This window comes from Tachyglossus aculeatus, chromosome 17, assembly GCF_015852505.1.
Source record: "Tachyglossus aculeatus isolate mTacAcu1 chromosome 17, mTacAcu1.pri, whole genome shotgun sequence".
Classification (NCBI taxonomy): domain Eukaryota; kingdom Metazoa; phylum Chordata; class Mammalia; order Monotremata; family Tachyglossidae; genus Tachyglossus; species Tachyglossus aculeatus.
In genome coordinates this window covers 18,284,940-18,304,701 of record NC_052082.1, presented here as the reverse complement: position 1 = coordinate 18,304,701, position 19,762 = coordinate 18,284,940, and the positions used below count along the sequence as shown (strand labels likewise).

Below are 19,762 nucleotides of genomic sequence, written 5' to 3'. Positions count from 1 at the left end.
CCCTGCTGCCACCAGCTCGAGCCAGGGCAGTGCCACTGCTCCTCCTGCTGCTCCTCCTGCTCTCCCTCCTGCTCTTGCTGCTCTTCCTGCTCCCCCTCCTGCTCCCGCTGCTCCTCCTGCTTCCCCTCCTGCTCCTCCTGCTCCCTCTCCTGCTCCTGCTGCTCCTCCTGCTCCCCCTCCTGCTCCCTCTCCTGCTCCTGCTGCTCCTCCTGCTCCCCCTCCTGCTCCCTCTCCTGCTCCTGCTGCTCTCCCTCCTGCTCCTGCTGCTCCTCCTGCTCCCCCTCCTGCTCCCTCTCCTGCTCCTGCTGCTCTCCCTCCTGCTCCTCCTGCTCCTCCTGCTCCCCCTCCTGCTCTTGCTGCTCTTCCTGCTCCCCCTCCTGCTCTTGCTGCTCTTCCTACTCCCCCTCCTGCTCTCCCTCCTGCTGCTCCTCCTGCTCTCCCTCCTGCTCCTCCTCCTGCTCTCCCTCCTGCTGCTGCTCCTGCTCCCCCTCCTGCTCTTCCTACTCCCCCTCCTGCTCTCCCTCCTGCTCTCCCTCCTGCTGCTCCTCCTGCTCTCCCTCCTGCTGCTCCTCCTGCTCTCCCTCCTGCTCCTCCTGCTCCCCCTTCTGCTCTTGCTGCTCCTCCTTCTCCCCTTCTTGCTCCTCCCACTCCCCCTCCTGCTCCTCCTGCTCTCCCTCCTGCTCCTCCTCCTGCTCTCCCACTCCTCCTCCTCCTGCTGCTCCTCCTGCTGCCCCCCCTGCCCCACCTCCTGCTCCCCCTGCCCCACCTCCTGCCCCTCCTCCTGCCTCCCCTCCTGCTCCTCCTGCTCCCGCTCCCCCTCCTGCTCCTCCTCCTGCCCTTCTGCTCCTCCCGCTGCTCCTCCTCCTGCTCCTCCTCCCCCAAACGTGTCCCGGGCCGCGGGCTGCCAGCCCAGCCCAGCCCAGCCCAGCCCAGCCCGGTCCTGGCCGTCTGCAGGGGAGCGTCCCTGCCGGGTCTCAGCCGGCCAGGTTTTTTATTGGTGGGGGAGGGGGGAGTCCCTCCCCCAGGGGGGCTGCCCGGATCAGCCTCCTCCCTCCGGAGCAGGGAGCCGGGGGGCTCCCCCAGCCTCCTCTCCCCTTCCCTGTGTCTCCCCGGGCCCTGGTCCCCGCTGACGGTCCGTCCTCTGCCCGCCCATTCCCAGGAGGGGCGAGGATGAAGAAGGGGGCGAGGGTCCTGGGGGTCCTGGGCTGCCGGGCTCTGGCGGGGAGGAGGAGGAGGAGGAGGAGGCTGCCCTCCGGATGCCGCTGATTCCTCCGGACGGGGAGCTGGGTCCCGGCCGGCGCTGAGGGCGGTGCCCCCGCCCCCCACCCCCCCGAGGAGGGAGGGAGGGAGGGAGGGAAGGAGGGCGGTGCCGGTGCCCCTGCCCTGCCCGTACCCCCGAGGAGGGCGGCGCCCCCCGGGAGGATGGCGGCGGCGATCGCCAGCGGGCTGATCCGGCAGAAGCGGCAGGCCCGGGAGCAGCAGTGGGAGCGGCCGTCGGGCGGGCGGCGGCGGAGCAGCCCCAGCCAGGGCCGCGGCCTCTGCAACGGCAGCCTGCTCGACATCTGCTCCCGGGTGCGCACCTTCGGGCTCAGGAAGCGCAGGTTGCGCCGACAAGGTCCGTCCGCCCGGCCCTCTGTCTGTCTGTCTGTCTGTCTGCCCGGCCGGCCGGCCGGCCGTCTGCCCGCCCGGCCGTCCTTCCCTCTGCCCGTCCGTCCTTCCCTCTGTCCGTCTGCCCGTCCCACTGTCCGTCCGTCTGCCCGTCCGTCCGTCCTTCCCTCTGTCCGTCTGCCCGTCCGTCTTTCCCTCTGTGGGTCCGTCCGTTCCTCTGTCCCTCTGCTCATCCCTTTGTCCGTCCGCCTGCCCCTCTGTCCGTCCCTCCCTCCCTCTGCCCGTCCGTCTGCCCGTCCGTCCTTCCCTCTATTCGTCCCTCCTTCCTTCTGCCCGTCCCCCTGTCTGTCTGTCCGTCTGTCCGTCTATCCATCCTTCTGTCCTCCCGCCTGTCCGTCCGTCCCTCTGTCCGCCCGTCCGCCCGCCCGGGGCCGGGGGCTGACGGCCGCTGCCTCCGGACCCTCCTCGTCCTTACTCTGCCGGCGGGGCCGCCCGGACCCTTCCCCCCCGCTCCCCCCTCCCGCCCCAGCCGGGGATGGCCGGCCCCTCCTCCCCCTCCCCCTCCCCCTGGCCCCCTTGCCCCAGACAGTGGAGCCCGGCCCCTCTTCCCCTCCCCCGGCCGGGTGGTGCCCAGCTCCCCCTCCCCTTGCCCCGGCCGGGGATGCCCAGCTTCTCCTCCCCTTGCCCCGGCCGGGGATGCCCAGCTTCTCCTCTCCTTCCCCCAGCCGGTGATGCCCGGCCCCTCCTCCCCCTGCCCCGGCCGGCGGTGTCCAGCTCCTTCTGCCCCTCTCTCCCTCAGCCGGTGATACCCAGCCCCTGTCCCCTCTCCTCCAGCCGGCGGTGCCCAGCCCCTCCTCCCCCTGGCCCGGCCGGGGGTGCCCAGCTTCTTCCTGCCCCGGCCCGGGAGTGCCCAGTTCCTCCTCCTCCCCCAACCTGTGGGGCCCGGCCCCTCTTCCCCTGTCCCAGCCGGTGGTGCCCAGCTCTTCCTCCTCCTCCCCCCCCAGCCGGTGGTGCCCAGCTCTTCCTCCCGCTCCCCCAGCCGGTGGTGCCCAGCTCTTCCTCCCCCTCCCCCAGCCGGCAGTGCCCTGCTCCCCCTCCCCCTCCCCCTGCTCCTCTTCCCCCTCCTCCAGCCGATGGTGCCCTGCTCCTCCTCCCCCTCCCCCTCCCCCTGCTCCTCCTCCCCCTCCCCCAGCCGGTGATGCCCAGCCCCTCCGCCTCCTCCCCCGGCCGGGGATGCCCAGCTCCTCCTCCCCTTGCCCCGGCCAGGGGTGCCAAGCTCCTTCCTGCCCCGGCCCGAGAGTGCCCAGCTCCTCCTCCCCCAACCTGTGGTGCCCGGCCCCTCTTCCCCTGTCCCAGCCGGTGGTGCCCAGCTCTTCCTCCCGCTCCCCCAGCCGGTGGTGCCCAGCTCTTCCTCCCCCTCCCCCAGCCTGTGGTGCCCAGCTCTTCCTCCCCCTCCCTCAGCCGGTGGTGCCCAGCTCCTCCTCCCCCTCCTCCAGCCGGTGATGCCCTGCTCCTCCTCCCCCTCCCCCAGCCGGTGATGCCCAGCCCCTCCGCCTCCTCCCCCGGCCGGGGATGCCCAGCTCCTCCTCCCCTTGCCCCGGCCAGGGGTGCCAAGCCCATTCCTGCCCCGGCCCGAGAGTGCCCAGCCCCTCCTCCCCCTGGCCCGGCCGGGGGTGCCCAGCTTCTTCCTGCCCCGGTCCAGGAGTGCCCAGTTCCTCCTCCCCCAGCCGGCGGTGCCCAGCCCCTCTTCCCCTCCCCAAGCCGGCGGTGCCCAGCCCCTCTTCCCCTCTCCCAGCCGGCGGTCCCCAGCCCCTCCTCCCCCTGGCCCGGCCGGGGGTGCCCAGCTCCTTCCTGCCCCGGCTCGGGGGTGCCCAGTTCTTCCTCTCCCAGCCTGTGGTGCCCGGCCCCTCTTCCCCTGTCCCAGCCGGTGGTGCCCAGCTCCTCCTCCCCCTCTCCCAACCGGTGGTGCCCAGCTCCTCCTCCCCCTCTCCCAGCCGGTGGTGCCCTGCTCCTCGCCCCCCTCCCCCAACCGGTGATACCCAGCCCCTCCTCCCCCTGCCCCAGCCGGTGGTGCCCAGCCCCTCCTCCCCCTGTCCCAGCCGGGGGTGCCCAGCTCCTTCTTGCCCCGGCCCGGTGGTGCCCAGCCCCTCCTCCCCCTGCCCCAGCCGGTGGTACCCAGCTCTTCCCCACCTTCCCTTGCCAGCGTCGCCCCCACCGTCCCTGCCGTTCGGGGGGACCAGGGATGCCCCCGGTGCCCCGTTCTGCCCCAAACTCTGGGACCACTTGTGTACGGCCCGGCCGGCCCCCCTCTGCCTCCTCCTCCTCCTCCTCCTCTTCCTCGGGTGTGTGCCTGTGTCTGTCTGTGTGTGTACGCGCCCAGGTATACGAGGTGGTCTGCATGCCTGGCGGTTTGGCCAAGCCCCCTCCCATCCGAGCGAGCTCCAGGGCAACCGGGGGAGGCAGGCAAAACTGGGGATGAAGACTGTGAGCCCCACGTGGGACAACCTGATCACCTTGTAATCAGTTGCTTTGCACATAGTAAGCGCTTAATAAATGCCATCAGCATCATTATCATCATCACCACCCCAAACTAGTAGATCGTCCATCCCGGGGAACCTTCTTCGGGTGCAGTGGGAGTAGAGGCTCAGGGGGCTCAAGGGGGTTTTCTTTTGCAACCTGGAAATACTCCAGAATTGAGGGAGAAGAAACCCTCTTCCTCCAATCATCTCTGTGGCTTTAGGGCTTTGCTGTGTTTGATTCTACCTTCGGTTGCTAAGGGCTCTGCTGAGGGGTATTGGGTGTTTTGTGGGACTGAGTAGTTTGCTTGGCTACTAACAGGGAAAACTAAAGTATATTTGGAAGAATCACTATATTTATACCCATAGGTGTGGGGTGATTTTTTTGGGTGTGTGTGTGTGTGTGTGTGTGTATACACACTACACATTACCCCCTCTAATTCACAGCTGTGTTTGCTCTTAGTGCTATGAAGCCTCTCAGCTTTGGGAGTAGCGATTGGTGTGTGTGATAGACAGTAAGGGCACTGGGAGCATTATAGGGACGCTTGATCTTTGCTGATAAACTTTCAGTATAAAACTAATCCATCAAACAGGCTAGAAGTTGAGGCAAAAAGTGAAGAGAGTCCTAAAATAGCCTCGACATGCATAATGCTAGCCAAAATTTGGAAATGGGGATTACCCGGGTTTAGATTTATGTAAAGGATACAGCTCGATAACTATTTTTGAGTGAGATTTTAAGTGACTTAAGTGATTTTCAGTGATTTAAGGATTTCTTTTTTAAATCAAGGGATATTTTTCAGCTTAGCTCAGTTGTGTTTTTCTTAGTGTTTTAGAAACATCCAAGAAAACGTATGGCAGATATCCAAAGATGGTTGTATTCTTTGGAAGAACACCTTCAAATGACCTTTTCCTGTTTTGTGTTAAAATTCAGGAGCTAATAGGGATATGATTTTCTCTGTTACCATATTAAATGTCATCTCACCAGCAATGAGATGAGACTCCTGTGATTCTGTCATCAGCACAGCTTTTGTTCAGAAAATAATTGGCACCAAATAGGACCAGAGTTGTTCCATCCACAATAAAAATTAAGTATTATTTATATCTTACACATACACATTTGCCCATATACTTGTGTATTTGTATAAAACCTTTGAAATGTGGCCTACCTCTAAGTGCAATCATTCTCTTGTCCGAAGCCTACGTAGAGTGTTGGATACTCATTACGGCATGAAATTGATCTGATTTGTTTGGCCGGGTCCAACACGAATGTAAACATACATCTTTAGTTGCTAGGGATGGGTGAACTCCTGAAAACATAGCTGTTGTTTCCCTAGTTATTGCCTCTGTCGAAACGTAGCGTGGAATTCAAATACACTATCACCTGTTCCACTTGTTGATTGCAGTCAACCGAGGTTTGCTAAAAACTCTCGCTGGCTACAGATCCTAGCCCAGAAATGGCTTCCCCCACTAGGCCATGCATCGAAGAGATCTCTAGAGAATTGAAGTATCATGGGCTTTAGAATTGTGTTAATTACGTCTATATTAAAATGGTCCCAAAGCAGATTGAAATCGACACCTGATTTATTCGACAGTTGGCTTTTATCAAAGCAAATTCATTCCTGCTATTTTAAGTACTTATAATAATACTACTACTAATAATAATGGCATTTATTAAGCACTTACTATATGAGGCGCTGGGGAGGTTACAAGTTGATCAGGTTGTCCCACGTGGGGCTCACAGTCTTAATTCCTATTTTACAGATGAGGTAACTGAGGCACAGATAAGTGACTTGCCCAAAGTCACACAGCTGACAAACGGTGGAGCTGGGATTTGAACCCATGATCTCTGACTCCAAAGCCCATGCTCTTTCCTTTGAGCCACGCTGATCTGTACTTATGCTGCATTAGTTTGCTTTTTAGGTATGGCACCAATTATTACCGTTTATTTTGTTTCATCCTATTTGTACTTGTCCTTCTCATTCATACTGGCCACACAGAAAGCAAAGAAAAGCCTCCTTACTTGGCTTACAAATACTACTTAACAATGACAGGCTTCCTGCATTCTTAGAAAATAATTGACTAAGGGAGAAGGGAGGATCCCGCTAAAGGAGGAGTTTGCAAAATTTTAAAATTGTCTAAGATTTACATGTGATAGAGAAACTGGGGGCATTTCAGCTTAGATGTTCGGTCTTCTTTAAAGTAAGCAAGAGTCATGCTTTTGTTGAGTAACTTGAGCTTTACAGAAATGAAAGCTGGATATTGGACTGCTTCTTGAAGCTTACTACCCGTATTACCCAAACGAGCTAAACTTGGGGAAAAATGGCTACAGCAGGAAATGGCCAATTTACAAGCACCTTACATCTTACCTTAATGTTCTTGATGGCATGAGAACAAAACGAAATATTAACTATGGGTGAATAGGATGCAAGCTCCCTGATTTATGGGGAAACCGTGTATGAGCAGAGATGCAAATTGACTCTCTTTCTCTCATATGTGACAGGGAGAGTAGAGCCCATGAGTAATTCTAAAAGATATATGGAAGTAGCTTTATGCAAATAACTTTTTAAAAGAAAGTAAATGCCATCCATCTTTGAAAGAAATGGGCCACAAACAGGAAGGAAGAGCAACTGTGTGCAATTCTGTTTCTTTTTGAACTAAAAGCCACGTGTGGCTTGGGGCTTCAGTGGTCGTGTAAACATTTTTCAAATGTATTTGATCTGCACAGCTGTCTATGCTCTTTCTTGAGGGGGGAAAACAAAACACCTCATTGATTTTTCCCTTCAAATGTCTAGTTGCTAGAAGACTGCTGATCTGAAAAGGCATCATTTTATGTGAGAGTCGTAGCATGCTGAAAACTCATCAGGATTGATTGTGGTTGTTCTGTTGACATGCTTGAATTTCCAAACCAGGCTATCACTTAACTTATTTGAGGGAATCTTGGAACAATTTACTCTGAATTTTTAAGATACATAACATTAGAGAGACTAAGGTGCGAAGTGCTTTTGGCTTGTTTCGGTGGAGTAGGAGGATGAGAAGGAGTTTAAGCTCGAACATTTTAAAAGTATTTTTGAAGTTTGGGGGGTTTTTTTACACTACAGTGTCCTAGCAAAGAATGGGCAGAAGGTTGATTTGATGTCACAGATTGGATTGATTTATGAGCAAATATGATTTACATACAGATTATTAGGTTTTCAGTCGTGCCAGATTGTAGACTGGAAGTTTGTCCTCTAGACTGAAAGCCTGTTATGGGCGGGGAATGTGTCTACCAACTCTGTTATATTGTACTGAGAAGCAGCATGGCTCAGTGGAAAGAGCCCGGGCTTGGGAGTCAGAAGTCATGGGTTCTAATCCCGTCTCCGCCACTTGTCAGCTGTGTGACTTTGGGCAAGTCACTTCAATTCTCTGGGCCTCGGTTACCTCATCTGTAAAATGGGGATTAAGACTGTGAGCCCCACGTGGGACAACCTGATCACCTTGTATCCTCCCCAGAGCTTAGAATAGTGCTTTGCACATAGTAAGCGCTTAACAAATGCCATCATTCTTCTTCTTATTACTGTCCTAAATGCTTAGTACAGTGCTCTGCACACAGTAAGCACTCAATGAAGGTAACTGATTGATTGTTAGGAATACCGTGAAGAAATAATTTTTAATAATGTTCAGAGAACATTTTTCCTAATTGCGGTTCACGTTTCACTTCTAAATTTGGAACACAGCAACAAGTGGTTTATTTCCTCTGTCTTCAAAGTCAGTAAGTACATTTAGTGCTCATTGGCTTCACTAATGTCATTAAATAAGAAACTTCATTTTTTTCAAATTGGACACATACCTTTCTATCTTACTTAAACTGTGGGCTCCATGTGGGAAAGGGACTTTGAAAGATTGAATTGTATCCACACCATGGCTTAGAAAAGTGCATGACATACTGTAAGCACTTAACAAGTACCATATATTTTTAAAATTATACCTCTACCCTGTTCCCATCTTAAAATAAAGTGACACATTTTTCATTTACTCTTATTTCAGAAGGAAGTTATATGGCACGTTATAACAATACTGATTTGGCAGGGGGGAGCATAGGAATTCTGAGTTTATATTGGAAACATTTCATTCCCCTGTTCCACCTTCAGAAATGATTGTGCGTATCTAAATTAGTACAGTATCTGAATGAAGTTTGAACAAGTTTACTGAAAAAAATGTGATCACTAGAAAATGGAGTAGTATAGGATTTTAATTCCTTTTCCGTGCTGAAAATCAGAGTTTTTAAAATTGTTAAATCTACAGTTGAAGCACGAAGCTCACCAGAGAGTAGAAGCCAGAGTGCTTTAGTTTTGTGTCTAAAACTCTAACTTGCTGCTGTATTTTGTTTGAAATGTTCCTAATGATCACTTTCGAGGGACTATAGGGACAAACAAAACTATGCTACTGTTACCAGAAAATAATCTGAAGCATTTTATCACAAAAATAACCATTTTATGAGACTATTTATGGAGGCCCTGAAGGTAGAGTCCTAAGTTTTCCAAGCCCAGAGGGTGTTGATAGGTACTAAAATGGTGTGAGTTGAAGTGGTGTGAGTTGACTCTGTGAAGCTGTCCTTTAAAATGTCCTGGTCTTTCAGCACATAGGTATGGTAGTGAAGCGGTATAAGTCTGTGGGGACTGTTCTGAACCCTTAAATGCTGTAGAAATGCCGTCCCTAAAATAGTTATGAAATTAACTCATGCCAAGTGGATCAACATATGAGAGGCTTAAGTGTCGCCCAGAAGTTCAACTGACAGGCTGAATTGAGGGGGTGGAGGCAAGGAAGAAATATGTGTTTTCATTATGTCTGCTAAAAATTCCAAGGTGATTTTGGATAATGAGGGATTTGCAGGATTGTTGGGCACTGACTGAACATTGAGAAGTGGATTTAAATTTCTCAGCATCTCCAGGAACATAGAGTGATATGTCTTCGCACAAAGTCCCATGCTTTCCAGATACAGGCCCTTGGGGGGGTGGTATTCTCAATACCCATTTTGCAGATGGGAGACTGAAGCAGAAAAGAACAGTAATAATGATAATTATTATCTGAGGATGCATGTGGACTGAGGGAGAGGGAAGCAGACCTGAGGGTTAGGGCCTGGTGACAAGAACTCTTCCCTGGAGTTGACCCCCCAGCCTTGGAAGTGATGGGGGGATGTAGTCTCTGGCACACATTTCCTTCCCGAGGTGACCCCTGTCCAAGCCTCTGCAGCCACACAGAGGGAGGAGGAGCGGGATGAAAATCCAAAGCCACAGTCACCCTCTCTTCTTGGGGAGCAGAACCGGCTAAGGGGATGGAAATGCCTTTGCAGGAGAAATGGCGTTCAGGTACAGAGACCTGCCATTGCTACTGCCTTATTTGTGTCAAAATCCCCTTATCTGTGCTTCTGCAGCCACCCCGAACAATCAAATCAATCAGTGGTATTTATTGAGAACTTCCTATGGGCAGAACATTGTTCTGAGCACTTGGGAGAGTACAATGCAACAGAATTAGCCGATATGTTCCCTCTCTGTAGTGGGCTTCCAGACTGGAGGGAGAGACTGACATTAATACAAATAAGTCATTTATAATAAATAATTTGTATTTATCCTAATTAACAGAGAGCAGGTGGAGGAAATACCAAAATGGCTCTGTCTTGGCCTCTCGGGAGTGATCGTGCCCCTCCCGAAGCAGTGCTTTGCACATAGTAAGCGCTTAATAAATGCCATCATTATTATTATTTCCCTCCATGTCTGTGATCCCTAGTCAGTGGTTCCCTGGCCCCCATGACAGGGGCAGGGTGGACAGAGTCTCTCATATGGGGTTTCCTGCCCCAGGTGCATACATGTGGTTCCTCTGGAGCTGACCTGGGGGGAAGTAGAGGATGGACTAGAGGGTGGGCCCCAGGTTGGCATCAGATTGCATCATTTGACTGGCCGATGTCAATCATAGGGAAGATAGTGCCATACTGGGTCATAACTCAACCTCTTCAATGATAAATTAGTAGATTTGCTATGGTACCCAAACACACCTGTAATCCCACCAAATGCCTTTAATAATAATAATAATGATGATGATGATAGTATTTGTTCAGCATTTACTATGTGCCAAGCACTGTTCTAAGCGCTGGGTTGGAGACCAGTAATCAGGTTGTCCCATGTGGGGCTCACAGTCTTCAGCCCCAGTTTACAGATGAGGTAACTGTGGCCCAGAGAAGTGAAGTGTGTTGCCCAAGGTCACATAGCAGACAAGTGGTGGAGTCAAGATTAGAACCCACGTCCCCTAACTCTCAAGCTTGGGCTCTTTCCACCGAAACATACCCCTTATATCTACTCCAGTGCTTAGCTTGCTGCTTAAGGTAGGCAAAAAAGTCTAATCAAAGCTGTAATATAAAGAGCACCTTTGCTGTTGTCTGTGAACATGCATGCATTTAGAGAACACTCTGTATACAGTATCCATGAATAATTATGGTGAAAAGAAGTTAAATAAAATGCCTGAGGCTTCGCTGGATTAAATTTGCAATTAGATTTCCTTTTCAAAGATAATTATTTTAATGACTTTGATATTCCCCTCATTCTCTCCAAATTCCCCTTTTATGGAGTATGGCTAAATATTTAATATGGTTAGATCTTTGCTCTCCCCTTTGGAATTTCTGGCTCACAACAGCAGGTGTAGAAATTGCTTTTGTCCCAGAAAACCCCTCCGTGCCTTTTGGCATCTGATATGCCAACATTTGCATAAAGTTTTCAGATCCTCGATTTTAAAAAAAGCACGCCCCCCTTTCCCCATGATGTGGGTGTAATTATCAACAACACTCTGCACGTAACATGTTATTTCCACTGAAGAATTCAGACAATCAGCTTTTCCTAGTCATGATGCGTGTTGTCTTCTAATTGAGTGGTGCTAATCAGCTAAGTGTTGACATGATGTTCAGCCAAAAACAAAACTCAGACACTATTTGAAGGTTGAGTTTATTGTCTCCTTACATGAGGACAAGAGTTTTCCCACATCAACCTCGGCAACATATTCCCTTCCAACTCCCGCTTCCCCTCCTCAACAGTAAGAATGGGCCTTTCTCAGTTGACTTTCAGAAGAGCTTCTCATTGTGTAGTAAAATCATATTTTGGAGCTGTAGAGGATACACTGAAGCCCAAATCAATCAATCAATCAATCATATTTACAGTCTCTAGACTATAAGCTCATCTTACTGGGTGGAGGAGAGGGCAGAATGAAAGTTGGTGATGGGTGAATTTGAGATAGGTGAGGTTAGCATGGTGTCTGGATTTCCACGAGCAGGGATCTACAACTTGAGCACAGGAGCAGGGGAAGCATAACTCTGGAGGTGATCCAGGGATGTGAGTTAGTGGTTTGAGATCAACGGAGGGACATGGGAGCAAGGGTGCTGAGTTCAATGGAGCGGGTGGAATTAAGGGTATTGATTTAATAATAATAATAATGGCATTTATTAAGCGCTTACTATGTGCAAAGCAGTGTTCTAAGCACTGGGGAGGTTACAAGGTGATCAGGTTGTCCCAGGGGAGGCTCACAGTCTTAACCCCCATTTTACAGATGAGGGAACTGAGGCACAGAGAAGTTAAGTGACTTGCCCAGAGTCACACAGCTGAGCGTGGCTCAGTGGGAAAAGCACAGGCTTTGGAGTCACAGGTCATGAGTTCTAATCCCGGCTCCACCACATGTCTGCTTTGTGACCTTGGGCAAGTCACTTAACTTCTCGGAGCCTCAGTTATCTCATCTGTAAAATAAGGCTGATGACTGTGAGCCCCATGCAGGACAACCTGATCACCTTGTATCCCCCCAGCGCTTAGAACAGTGCTTTGCACATAGTTAGCGCTTAACAAATGCCATCATCATCAATTGGCAGAGCCAGGACTAGAACCCGTGACCTCTGACTCCAAAGCCCATGCTCTTTCCACTGAGCCATGCTACTCTTCTATTTGTGCATCAAGATAAGGTAGTTTGGGTACAAACACCATATGGGGCAGGATGACTTGAGAAAATTGGAGGGGGGTCAAAATATCAGAGGTCTCTAGGGGAACAGGTCAGGTTTGCTGAGAACCGGTGTGTAGGAGAGAAGTCAGTTTAAGAGTCTGTGGTCCGAAAGAGGGATTTCAGAGTTGGTGAGGGTAGAGATTATACAGATAAAATGGTGAGATTGAGTGTGTGTCCAAGTTAACAAATAGGTGATGTAGAGTGGAGCAGGAAGTCACTGAAGTTGAGGAATGAGAGGAAGTGGGAAGTGGAAGCATCGTAGGAAACATCCACATGGATTTTGAAATCTTCAAGGATCCATGTAGGGATGGAAAAGGAGAGAGGAATGGGAGAAAGAGATCAAAAATCATTAATAAAGTTGCAGGAGAGGCCTGGGCAGGCAGTAGATGACTGTGACTGGTAACTGAAGTAGGTGGTATGGAAGAATGATAAGGACTTCAAAGGAAGGGAAAGAGAGAGAAAGTGCTGATTATTGTTGCAGATATTAAAAATACACAGATGTTAAAAACACTGCAGTAGGATTGTCCTTTGGTTTAGTGCTACTAGTGGAAAGGACCTGGGTTATATTCCCAGCTCTGTCACTTACCTGTTTTGTGACCTTGGGCAAGTCACCTGTTCCTGTATCTCAGTTTCCTCATCTGTAAAATGGGGATTCAATACCTGTTCTCCCTCCACCTTAGACTGTGAGAACTGTGTGGAATTGTATCTGACCTGGTTTCCTTGTATCTACCTCAGGGCGGGGCAAATAGTAAGTGCTAAACAGGTTTTTATTATTATTATTATTCCAGCATTGAGACTTCTTCAAGTGAGAGTATCTAAGACAGAATTTCTTGCACACTTTGTCCAAGAGAGTACAGTAGAACACCTTTTTGGCCTCCCTGTCGTAATGGTAAACACGGCTCAAACTCCAGTGGTTAAGAGGGGAAAGTTAGGTCCTATCCCTAGCAGAGCCCACACTTAAGTTGTTTTCGCAGTGATGGTGACTGTTTACTCTGTCACCCACAATCTCTGGTCCCATCCACAGAGTGGATCACTGACCACTTTCTGAGATGGCTGGTGGTAGGGAGAACCGATTCTCTAACCAGTTCATTGTTACAGAACCGAGTATCTGTGAATCTCAAAAGCAGGAGGACCAATTTGCCCTCACCCATTTGACAAACCACTGCTGTATGTGATACTCAGATTGGTTTAGGATCGGAGAAGTTTTCTTCATTTTCTTGTGAAACCAGGAAAAAAGCAAAAAACAACCCCCCCCCCCAAAAAAAAAAAAGAAAAACAACTGTGATGGAAAAAAACGTTGTCCTTCTCAGAAGTGGACCAACCAGAGCCCCAACAACAGAAGTAGCATAAGAAAAGTGCATATGAAGGCAAGGATAGTCGATTCAGGGGCTAGCAGAGGGTCACTGGTCAGCCCCCTACTACAACTACAAGCCAACTTGAAAGACCTGATCCCAGCAATTGCCTGACTGAAAACACTTCATCAGTCAGATATTTAGCATGGACTAGTTAGTCCACACTGTATGGTGAAGAGACGGGATCACAATTCACAGTTATGACCATAATGCACGGGAATGACTTAGAGTTACAAAAAAAAATTGCTGTCACATGATTTAAATGACCCAGAAATTGGAAAGAAGTTGACTACATGCCTTGTTTTGAGGTCTGTCTCTCCCTTCTAGACTGTGAGCCCGTTGTTGGTTAGGAACCGTCTCTGTATGTTGCCGATTTGTACTTCCCAAGCTCTTGGTACAATTCTCTGCACATAGTAAGCGCTCAATAAATATGATTGAATGAATGAATGATAGAAGTCACTGCATGACTCATTCCTCAGGTTCTGGAGGAAGATTTTCCTCATTACCATTTTTTTTTACCTTGTGTGCGAAGTGTTTTGAGTGACAGAAATATTTTCAATGTGGTTTAACTAGTCACTACAGCACGGTATTATCGAAACAAGCGGCAATTGTGAGTGCTTTGAACTACAGTGATCTGTGCCTAAGTTCTCCCTGGTATTCTGGAAACATTAATAATTATAAATTACTGAATCATTCCTACAGTTAAAATGATCATATCTGTGAGATTTCTTCCCCCTGAAATCCTTTCATCATTCTCTCTGCCCTCTTCCCCACTGGCAGTCTGGGTCAAAAAGGATATGGGGGCTCAGGGGGGATATCCTGGGAATGGAGAGGGTGCACTCATGGTTTGCAAAAGCGCTTTGATGTCATGAGCTCTAAATAGCCATGATGACCTGAGGTTGCCAGGGGAGGCCCCTGTTACTGGGGGGCCATACTTCTTCCTCTCCCCCACTGCCACCCACAGAGGCTCCTCTCCTTTCAGAATCCCACTCACAACTTTAGGTTAATTCCCCATCTTATCTCCTTGAACTTTACTAAAAGACTCTTTCTCTCCTTGAGTGTTTTGTAGCTTTCAAATATTTGTTCATGATTAGCATATCTTCCTTCCCATTAGGCTGAGCAACAAGTGTTTAATTCTATTACTCTTTCCATGCAAGTAAATGCCATCAATCCCTTAATCATTCCCAAGGCCCAGACTGATCAGTAATGACCTCATCTTTACAGCAGACTGTTGGATGAATGTTGTTTTCATAAAGAGGTCTTCAGGTTGAGTCAGTGTTTAGAGGGGAAGAAGTTATTGGAACAATCTCTGTCCCCCTCTTTTTTTCCTCCTCCTCCCCCCACCTACTTGGGCTTTAGGTGATTTGAAAGGAAGTATGAGACTAGAGGTTGTGGGAAGAAATCATTCTAATAATTGAATTAGGATTAAAGAGGAAAGGGTTTTCCCATAAAGAAATCTCTCCGGCTCCCTGAAAATCAGCAAGGCTTCTGTGGTCTATCATCTCTAAAATTATAGAGCAGTGTGGCCTAGTGGAAAGAGTATGGGCCTGCAAAACAAAGGACTTGGATTCTAAACTCCATTCTGCCACTGGCTTGCTCTGTGACCTTGGTTAAGTCACAACTTCCCTGTGAGTTGTTTTCCTCAAATGTAAAGTGAGAATTAAATGCCTGTTCTCCCTCCTGCTTAGACTATGAGCCCCGTGTGGGACAGGGACTGTGTCTGACCTGATTATTTTGTATCTGGCTCAGTGCCTAAAACAGTGCTTGACATATAATAACTGCTTAACATATTATTGTTCTTCTTATTATTTTTCAATCCAGGGCTGTGGGAGTTGTTTGGGAGAGTATCGTTTCTTTTCAGCCCCAGTTTCCTGCATTATCATTCTCATCACTATCTTCTTCTTCCTCCTCTTCTTCTGCCTCGTCCTTCTCCTCTCACCCATCCATTTATCCATCATCACCTATTAAGCACCATTTTAGTACAGTGCTCTGCACACAGTAAGCTCTCAATAAATACGATTAGATGAATTTTAGTGCAGAGGATTGTACTGTGTGCCTAGTATCATATAATAAAAGCAGATATAGCTCCTCCTCTCAAGGGGCTTGCAGTCTTAATGGGTACAAAGGCAGGCACAAATTGAAAATGTAGTGGTAACAGGAAAAAATTTAGATAAAATTTGTAAAACCACAAGCCTCAAATGAATAAAAACTGAAATAAAAGGAAAAGCCAAGAGATAACACTTGAGAGCTGAGTGGGGGCTGAAAGAATTTGGGGGATGTGGCCTCCTCAAGGCTATTTTTCTGATGAGTTGACTTGCTGCCCCACCATAATAATAATAATAATAATAATATCATTAAGCGCTTACTATGTGCAAGACACTGTTCTAAGCGCTGGGGAGGTTACAAGGTGCTCAGGTTGTCCCACGGGAGGCTCACAGTCATAAGCCCCATTTTACAGATGAGGTAACTGAGGCACAGAAAAGTGAAGTGACTTGCCCAAAGTCACCCAGCTGATAACTGGTGGAGCTGGGATTTGAACCCATGACCTCTGACTCCAAAGCCCGGGCTTTTTCCACTGAGCCACGCTGCTTCTCCTGCACCACAATGGTCTCTGCCTCTCAAGCCTGTAACCTTGATATTACCCTCAACTCAAGTCTGTTGCAAATTCCTGTCAGTTCTACTTTCACATCACTAGAATCTACCCCTTCCTCTCCCTCCAAACTGTTTACCGTGTTGATCCCAGCTCTGTTGTATCCTGCCTTGACTATTCATTCATTCATTCAGTGGTATTTATTGAGCGCTTACTGTATGCAGAGCACTGCACTAAGTGCTTGATAATGATGGCATTTGTTAAGAGCTTACTATGTGCAAAGCACTATTCTAAGCGCTGGAGAAGATACAAGGTGATCAAGTTGTCCCTCGGGGGGCTCACAGTCTTAATCCCCCATTTTACAGATGAGGTAACTGAGGTACGGAGAAGTCAAGTGCCCTGCCCAAGGTCACCCAGCTGACAATTGGTGGAGCAGGGATTTGAATCCACGACCTCTGACTTGTACTTCCCAATCGCTTAGTACAGTGCTCCGCACACAGTAAGTGCTCAATAAATACGATTGAATGAATTGAATGAATGAACGACTCCAAAGCCTGTGCTCTTTCCACTGAGCCACGCTGCTTCTCTATGGCATCAGCCTACTCGCTGACCTCCCTCCCTCCAACCTCTCTCCACTCTAGGACATACTTCACTCTGCTTTCAGGATCATTTTTCTAAAAGAACATTCAGTCCACGTCTTCCCGCTCCCCTGAAACCTCCAATGGTGGTCATTACCTCTGCATCAAACAGAAACTATTTTAATTTTCTTTAAACTACTTTAAAGTGGCTTGAAGATACTCAGTCAGCTCTCACCCTCTTACATTTCCTCATTGATATCTTCCTACAACGTAACTCCAACCTACTCTCTGTACCTCGATCTCACCTAAAAAAAGTTTTTTGTTTGTTTTTTTAAAAAACTTCTGGACTGTGAGCCCGTTGTCGGGTAGGGACCATCTCTATATGTTGCCGATTTGTACTTCCCAAGCACTTAGTACAGTGCTCTGCACACAGTAAGCGCTCAATAAATACGATTGAACGAATGAATCTATCTTGCCACCAATCTCTTGCCTGGAACTCCCTCCTGCTGCGACTCACTGAAAATATTATTTTCCTAATAATGGGATATTTTCCCGCCCATTGTGTAATTTGGACAACATTACCTATAAACAGTTTTTTTTTTATCTGCATTACTTTATATTGGAAATGTTGACATCAATACATATAAAATAATAAACCCAGGACAGAACACTGCACCCTGTTTCATGGGGTTTTCTATAATTCCCCATCACATGATCACTACAGGGAAGAAAAAAACACTGACCACTACTCCGTGGCTTCTGCCCAGGCCAAAAGAAAGCAATTTGGAATCATCTGTAGCCCAGCATAGAGTGGGATCCAAACCCCTTTTGCATGACTCAAACTCTGCCCACCTTTCTCCAGGGCACCTTAGTGAAGGAACGTGTCCTTCAGCAGAGGTACAAAAAATATTCATTGATAATTACATTTGAGGAATTCCATCGGTGACACAGTGTAGCTGATTCTACTGTAGAAAAGGATCCAGTGATGGTTGCATTGTGCAGCGTTTTAAAGAAATGTGGGTTTTCTAACCAGCCTTGGGGTTTGAAACTAGATTTCCTGCCTGCTTAGAGGAAGCATATATTCCATAAAGCTTATATTGTCCTCTAGATTGTAAAATTGTTGTGGGCAGGGAACGTGTCTGCCAACTCTGTTGTATTATACTCTCCCAAACGCTTAGTACAATGCTTTTCACATGGTAATTACTCAGTAAGTGCCACTGAATGATAAAGGCATTTGTACACTTGATTTACTTGTGGATTTGATTTTTCAGAGAACCTTTCCTCTAAGGAGCTCTCTAGATTTTATAGACAACCCTCACTTTGAAGCATGTAATGTTATTATGGTGAGAATATGGAAAACATAGTAGGGAGAGAATAGAAGACTCCCTTCTAGACAGTAAGCTGTGGACAGGGAATATGTCAGTTATATTGTTGTGTTGTGCTTTCCCAAGCGTTTAGTACAGTGCCTGCACCTAGTAAGCGCTCAATATATGTTGTTGGGTAGGGACCGTCTCTATATGTTGCCAACTTGTACTTCCCAAGAGCTTAGTACAGTGCTACTGGGCCAAATGTATATTTTAAATATTTTACATTCAAACATTTTAGACATGAAGTGCACATACAAAACACACACACACACACACACACACACACTTTTCCAATTAAAGGAAGTCTAGAGTTAGTCATTCATCTGCCCTGAGGTTGGTCAACATAATGACAGACTAAGCTGATCCACAGCAGCGGGAAAGGAGGGAAAAAGTATTCTTTGCCTAGGCCTGGAAGGGAATTGAAAATGTACGAACTCTTAAAATGTAGTAGGAGTTTAAGCCGGATGCCTGTGTGCACAGTGTTAAACTGGCCTTTCCGTTTAGCTCCAAAGTGCAATAACATGTGAAAGCTACTGAAAAAATATGATAACCTCATAGAAAATATGATAGCGGTTTTCGGATGTGAGACTGTGGCACCAGAAGTTTAATGCCTAATGGTTTTAAAGGTCTCCCCCTTCTAGACTGTGAGCCCGTTGTTGGGTAGGGACCGTCTCTCTATGTTGCCAACTTGTACTTCCCAAGCGCTTAGTACAGTACTCTGCACATAGTAAGCACTCAATAAATATGATTGATTGAATGAATGAATGAATAAATACGATTGAATGAATGAATATATGATTGATGGATTGATTAGCTAAGCGGCTTGGTGGGGACAGAAAGGGCAGGTTTATTCAAATTTAAACTGAGGCTCAGGACCAGTCCAAATTAATGAAAATAATGATGATATCATTATAGCATCACCAATCAATCAGTGGTATTTAATGAGCATTCACTGTGTGCAAAGCACTGTTATAAGCACTTTATTCCCAGTTTCACTCCCAGCTGGAATTTGGTGGGGCAGAAGGGTCTGTGCCCGGAGTTCTTTCTCCTGGGCCTTGTGTCAGGCTTAAAGTGTTAGACTGAGGTGCATCTCTAGGATTATTCTCAGAATTAAACTACTCTTGCAACTACCCAAAATAGGCCCACTTAGTAGTGGTAATGATAATAGTAGTGGGAATGGCAGTAATACTATTGGTAGTAGTGGTAATAGTAGAATTTATGAAGAACTGTGTGCATAGTACTGTACTAGGCATTAGGGAAAAATAAAAAAAGAAAAAATACCCAGGTGTGAATAAGACATGGTCCTTGGAGCCTAGGGGATCAAAATCTAAGAATAAGGGGTGGGCGAGGGAACAGACAACAGAAGCATAAGAAATGCTGAAACAATCAAAACCAAAAACAATAAGAAAAAAGATAAGGGCAGTGTAGCCTAATGGATATAGCACAGGCATGGGAATCAGAAGGACCTGGGTTCTAAACCCGACTCTGCCCCTTGACTGCTGTGAGACCTTGGGCAAATCGCTTAACTTCTCTGCGCCTCAGTTACCTTATCTGTAAAATGGAGATTAAGACTGTGAGCCCCATGTGGGACAGGTACTGTGTTCAACCAAATTTATTTGTATCCACCCCAGCGCTTAGTACAGTACATAGTAAGACCTTAACACATATCACAATCATTATTATTATTGTTATTATTATAAATGGAAACATAAACCTAAGCATGTAATAGGGTTCTGTAGGTAGA

The 19,762-nt window shown here is 48.3% G+C and overlaps 1 protein-coding gene across 2 annotated transcripts in view; it reads left to right on the top strand.

Annotated features, from left to right (window-relative positions):
• FGF14 (fibroblast growth factor 14) overlaps positions 1-19,762 on the top strand; it is a 460,968-nt gene that overhangs the window by 282,375 nt on the left and 158,831 nt on the right. The window contains exon 1 of one of the 2 annotated variants that reach the window (XM_038759852.1): positions 1,423-1,615. The exons of the other annotated variant lie outside the window; for it this stretch is intronic. Within the exon in view, the coding sequence (XP_038615780.1) occupies positions 1,423-1,615 (193 nt within the window). Of the gene's footprint in view, positions 1-1,422; positions 1,616-19,762 lie in introns of those variants that run through there. 2 annotated transcript variants of the gene reach the window in all.